Genomic DNA, 6,243 nt, shown 5'->3' on the forward strand with positions numbered 1-6,243 from the left:
TCTTTAGGATTCTCTAAGTATATCATCATATCATCTACAAAGAGTGATAACTTGGTCTCTTCTTTGCCTAATTTGATTGCTTTGATTTCTTTTTCTTCTCTAATTGCTACTTCTAACATTTCTAGTACCAGACTGAATAAGAGGGGTGATAGTGGACACCCTTGTTTCACCCTTGATCTTACTGGAAATGCTTCTAGCTTATCCCCATTACATATAATACTTGCTGATGGCTTTAAATAGATGCTACTTATTATTTTAAGGAATGCTCCATTTATTCCTATATTTTCTAGTGTTTTTAATAGGAACGGATGTTGTACTTTGTCAAAAGCCTTTTCTGCATCTATTGAGATAATTATGTGGTTTCTGCTAGTTTTATTGTTCATATGATCAATTATACTAATGGTTTTCCTAATATTAAACCATCCTTGCATTCCTGGAATAAATCCTACCTGTTAATAAGCCTTTCTTAAGCTCAGTAGGAGTTTAGTGGAAGGCTCATGGAGTGAACTAATCATCTGACTAGAGATCTGGTGACTGTAAATTAATAATGATAATAAGCATCTATAGTGTTTTAAGGTTTGCAAAGATATCCACTCTGTCATCTGAGGCTCACAACAATCCTGCAAACGGGCCTTGTGCATGTTGAGTTCTGGTCCTTCTAATGGGAGGCAGATGGTAGATCTTTGGGAAACAGTTCATGTCTCAGTTGGCCCATTTTACCTGCCCTTTTGCTTGTGTGTGTGTTGGAGGGTGAAGGGTTTGGGGTGGGGAGGATGGTTATGTGGTTACAAGTTGTAGTTTCTTCTGTAACCCATTCCACAACTGGACTGCTAATTGTGATACATGGTCAGAAACTTTGTGCCAGTAACCAACAAAGACATACCATCTCTTCTGAAAAAATGCTTTACTATCCAAGAGTCAGAGGGCATTTTACTGCAAAAAAAATCAGATGACAGAATCTGCAGGAATGGTGCCAGGATGGCAGCGCATCTGTGATAACGTCTATATCCACTTGATAGCAAGGATATTGCAAGATGGCAAGTAACTTTCAGAATCCGTCTCCACGGCTTCTCTTAGAGCATCTTGCACAATGTCCCCTACATAATAATAGTGTCAAAATGCTCGTTCATTCATTCATTCATCTTTCATTCACTCATTCTTGGTTCTCTGTCACCTGTCAAACTCCCAAGACAGGACCCAGGATTTAGGAGAGGTATACATTTTCCATGTTGTTTATTTACACCAACCCCATTTATAGTAGCATTGCTGATCTGTCCATTTTAATTCTTCTGGGTAAATGCGACTGACAAAAAGTGGCACACAACAAAGGTACAACTTGATTTATGTGCTCATTAATTTTGTTCAAATGTAAGATATTGTAGGAAGCCACCTCACTCACCTGTTTAATAGAATACAAAAGTTTCATTGGATATCTGTAAAATTCCTACAGACACTGTGTTGTTGTTTTTTTCTTTTGAAAGGGGGCAGGGTAGACATTTGGTGCCAAAGCATAGGGAATGTCTGGTGTAGAAATTTCTCCTACCAATGAAAGTCAGTAGATCTACAACTAGGAATTTTTATATTTGGGAAAAACACCTCAAGCTTTACCTAAGGTAGGCAGCATGGAAGTCACCATAGTTCTGTGGGTGGTATTGTATATCACTCTATGTGGAGGAGACAGACTCTACCCCAGGGTACCACAAGGCCACTGCTGAAGATGCTGCCTACCGTCCTAAGGAAGAGAAGATTAGTTAGTAACTTCCTATTTAAACTGACCTCAGCAGCTAATTATTAAGAATAATTAGTTATTCTTCATACTTATCATCTAAGAAACATTATTACTGGTGGTGGTGGAGGTAACCTTTATGGCAAATAAAGATCCTTTTGGGAGAGAATTGAAAAGTAGCTATGTAAAGGAGGGAATGAGAAGGGGAGAAATTAGAAGCAGAAAAACTAAATAGGAAGGGGGGGGAGAGACAGAGACAGAGACACATCAAGCAGTTCCCAGGGCAGATGAGAAAGGGTAGAATCAAAAGCATGAAAACAGAGGTTAGCCTTGTAAGGAGAAGACCCATTCTTAGAGAAAGGAACAAATGAAGAAAGAACAGTTGGAGATTAGGAAAAATTTTGAGGTGTGGAATAGGAGAAATGAGGAAACTCAGGATAAAGTGATATTGTTTAGTATAAGAACTCTTTCCATGCCCAGAGAGATGACTGTTGCCAATAGTAATTTCTTTATACACAGGGTGGCATTGTGTATAGAGTGTTAAGAGTTGGACTCAAGAACACCTAGGTTCAAATCCCACCTTTGAAATTTACCTGTGGTATGATCATAGACAAGTTGCTTAACCTCTCTCTGAGCCTCAGTTTCCTCATTTGTAAAATGGAGATGATACTTCTGTGAGGTACCCACTTCACAGAGTTGTTGTGAGAACTGAATGAAGATTGCAATGTGTATAAAGGGTTTTGTATAATTCAGAGTACTAGATAGATGTCAGTTATTATTACTACTAATAATAAAAATAAAAGAAAATTCTATGAAGCATACCATACACCAAGCATAGGTTCTGAGACAAGATGTAAGTTATGATTAATTGGCTTCAGTGATACCAGGCAGTCCTAAGGAGTCTAGGCCATGAATTTGCCTCATAATTACTTGGGTATTTGCATTCTTATGTCATTAAAAACCCTCCAATAATTTAGCCAATAGGATTTCAGCACACAGGGACCCAAATTACCTGCATATGAGTGATCTCTGATGTCACAATGGGGCGTGGCAGTACTACTTAGTCAAGGCTGTCTAGAAACCAAATCCTAAGTTCAGGGGTATCTACAAAGAAGGATGTGGAAGAAAGAAAGAAAGAGAAGCCACCATCAGCCTAAGATCAAAGCAGCTGAAGGAGTTTCTGGTACAGGACAATATGTGGAGTTGAATTCAGCTCAAGATCCTTCAGCATCTAAATCCATTCAAGTCACAGAACTCCGGAGTAATCTAGTATTTGAAGAAATTAGCCGTCGGGTCAAAGAAGTGGGCAGCCAACTGGTCAAGAAGGTCAATGCTATATTTCAGTTGGACATTACTAAAGATGGAAAGATCATTATCCAGTGGACGGTCGACTTGAAGAATGGATCTGGAGAAGTATACTCAGGATCAGCAAGGAGCCCAGCTGACACCGTGTTTACTATTCCAGACCATATTTTTATGGAACTGGTGCTAGGCAAAACCAATCCTCAAAGGGCTTTCTTTGCTGGCAAGCTGAAAGTGAGTGGCAAGGTAATGCTGGGACAGAAGCTGGAAAAGATTTTCAAAGACTGTGCTAAATTCTAAAAGAGGAAAAAAGACCAAGGGAGTGATCAAGACCATCTCTTAATTTCCTAGCCGCACAGAAATAGTGCTCGAACTGAAGATTAAAAAAAAAAAATCCAATATTTTTACTCAAATTCTTCCTATTCGAGTTTTGATCTGCTGATGTGTAATTTGCCACAGGTGTGTTCCTAGTGCAGTAAAGTGTCTTGGAGTGAATGGCCTTAAATCTTGGTCTCTTTTTCCATTCCGCTGTCACAACTAGATTTTTCTCAGTGGCATAAAATTGGACAATATGGAAATTTGTATGATTTAAAAAAAAACCCCATAATTTTGGTAAGGAAATGGCTAATAATACAAATTAATATTCTGGTTATTTATTTCCTGAAATTTTGTACTTTTCTTTTTTTAGAAAAGTCTGATTTTTTGTGGGAAAGAAGTCTTGCAAAAATTGGTGAATGCCTGGATTTGACTCAGTAATTTATGTTCTTATCAGAGGCAGTTTAAGCTAAAGAGGATTCCCCCAATTCATATTAGCATATGAGAAGGGGGAAATGAAGATTCTTTAATATGTGACAAGTTCTGGCTTAGTTAATGCAGATTCCAAAGGAGACAAGTTTTACAACAAGGAGGAAATTTAGGCAGTAGAGAATCTTTTAATCATGGGTTCATGGTTTAGAAGGGCTATTAAAAGGTCAAGAAAGTCCCTTGCCTTCAGTAATGACTTCATCAAACCATTCTTAACAGGTGAGAAAACTATATTCCATTTTTAAAAACTTCCAGACAGCTTGCAGAGGTTGTTTCAACCCTGTCAGCAATTATTTTTACACCTGATGTAATACCTAGACACCCCTCTTCCCTACCATGCCTTAGCTCTTGCTTGTGAAGACTGGGAATAATTTGCCACCTTCTGTGGAATGACTTTAGGTTCTCATCTATGAGTGTGAGTGGTGCTGGATTTACCCTATTAGAAACTCAGAAGTGATCTCTGGGATCGATATGTACAAATCTCTATTTGTAGAGAACATATAATGAATGTATGTTCTGTACCACATACATGAACATACACACATCATGTTTCCTAGTGCTCAGATTTCATTAATATTCCAACTCATATAGGGATTCCTTGGCCACTCTTACCCAGGCAGAATAAACCCAGGGCCCCAGAACCTTTAAAATCTCGTGGCTCTTGTTTTTTATACCCTTCCTACTTGAAGGGGGTTCATCCTTTGAACCTTCCCTTAAATTCTCAATCTGCATACATAAGTTCATATTTCCTTAGAAAAAAGCACCATGAACCAGTCCAAATTGGTCAGACTATCAAAAAGCCATTTTTTCATCTGTGAAAAGAAAGGGACTATACTTTGAAAGTACTCAGGTAAGATGGAAATAATAGGCTGGACAGAAATAATACTAGAGAAAAGCTAAGATGACAGAGGGTACAAACATAGCTTGGAGATATTGTGGGTTCAGGTCCAGACCACTACAATAAAGCAAATATCACAATAAAGCAAGTCACACAAATTTTTTGGTCTCCCAGTACATATAAAAATTATGTTTATACTATAATCTATTGTGTATAATAGTATTATGTCTAAAATATGCATACCTTAATTAAAAATACTGTATTGCTAAAAAATTCTAACCATCATCTGAGTCTTCAGTGAATTGTAATCTTTTTGCTGGTGGAGGGTCTTGCCCTGATGTTGATGGCTGCTGACTGATCAGGATGGTGGTTGCTGAAGGTTGGGGTGACTGGCAATTTCTTAAAATAAGACAATAATGAAATTTGCTTCATAAATCGACTTTTCCCTTCACCGAGAGACCATCATAGCCTAATTTCAATATTGTTATGTCTCAGAGAACAAGGGAAGCTCAAGGAGAGGGAGAGAGATGGGGAATGGTCTGTGGAGCAGTCAGAACACACCACATTTATGGACGAAGTATACCTGTTTTATGTACGTGTGGTTCATGGTTCCCCCAAAACAATGACAATAGTAACATCAAAGATCACTGATCACTGATCACCACAATAGGTATAATAATGAAAAGGTTTGAAATTTTGTGAGAATTACCAAATTGTGACAAAGCCATGATGGGAACACATGCTGTTGGAAAAATGGCATTGACAGACTTGCTCAACACAGGTTTGCCACAAAGCTTTAATTGTTTAAAAAAAATGCACTATCAGTAAGGTGCAATAAAGTGTAGTATGCGTGTATATAAGTACAAATCGTAGAGTGACTAAGACTCCACAACATACCCCTGTAAAGCAAGAACAGGGAAGGTCACCTAGCCCCAAGGCTAAGCTATGTACCCGAAGGCATACTGGTGACCGAGATATTCTGGAATTTCTTAAGGGCCAGGGTGAGGGGGCTAGAAAATTAGAGCACCTTTGAGAGTGTTTACCTCATGACCAACCACAAGTCTAAGAGCTGGTGAAAAAAAGGGCATATATAACCCGCGGAATGAAGACACAAAAAGATGATTGGTTCAGAGCAGGGTGAAATTGCATAATTAATCTGCAGAATTTAGTCGTCTAGGAAACGAGGTTACCTCATAACCAGGGTGGGGCTGCCCCCAAGGACAATGAGTTATTTGCCTGCTGCCTTCTGTGGGTAGCTGTACTTTTCAACATGACCCAAGAGAATTGGCTTTTCCACTCATCTGTAACTTTCTTTATAGTTTTGATTATTCAAATTGCCCTCACATTTATAGGAACATGTCCATTGAAAAATGTTAACCCCTTTGTCCTCCAATGCCATGTGGGAGGCAGTGCTGCTCAGTGGAGGTGGCTTTGAATTTGGGGTCCTTGGAACTCAGTTGGAATCCCAATTTTAAATCACTTTTCTGGACCTCAGTTTCCTTATCTGTAACATGAGAAGACTGGATTAAATGACTCTTAAGATTCCTTCCAGCTCTAGATCTATGACCCTACG

At 38.7% G+C, this 6,243-nt stretch overlaps 1 protein-coding gene across 1 annotated transcript; it reads left to right on the forward strand.

The window, feature by feature from the left end:
• The first annotated feature begins 2,486 nt into the window (after positions 1–2,486).
• Positions 2,487–3,328, forward strand: SCP2D1 (SCP2 sterol binding domain containing 1). The gene has a single exon (XM_069075364.1). It carries the CDS (start codon positions 2,843–2,845, stop codon positions 3,326–3,328), a length of 486 nt encoding a protein of 161 aa, XP_068931465.1. The 5' UTR covers positions 2,487–2,842.
• Positions 3,329–6,243: the final 2,915 nt, after the last annotated feature.

This window comes from Petaurus breviceps, unplaced genomic scaffold (genome assembly GCF_028583685.1).
Source record: "Petaurus breviceps papuanus isolate PSGF00001 unplaced genomic scaffold, PetGlider_PUasm1.0 90919, whole genome shotgun sequence".
NCBI lineage: Eukaryota > Metazoa > Chordata > Mammalia > Diprotodontia > Petauridae > Petaurus > Petaurus breviceps.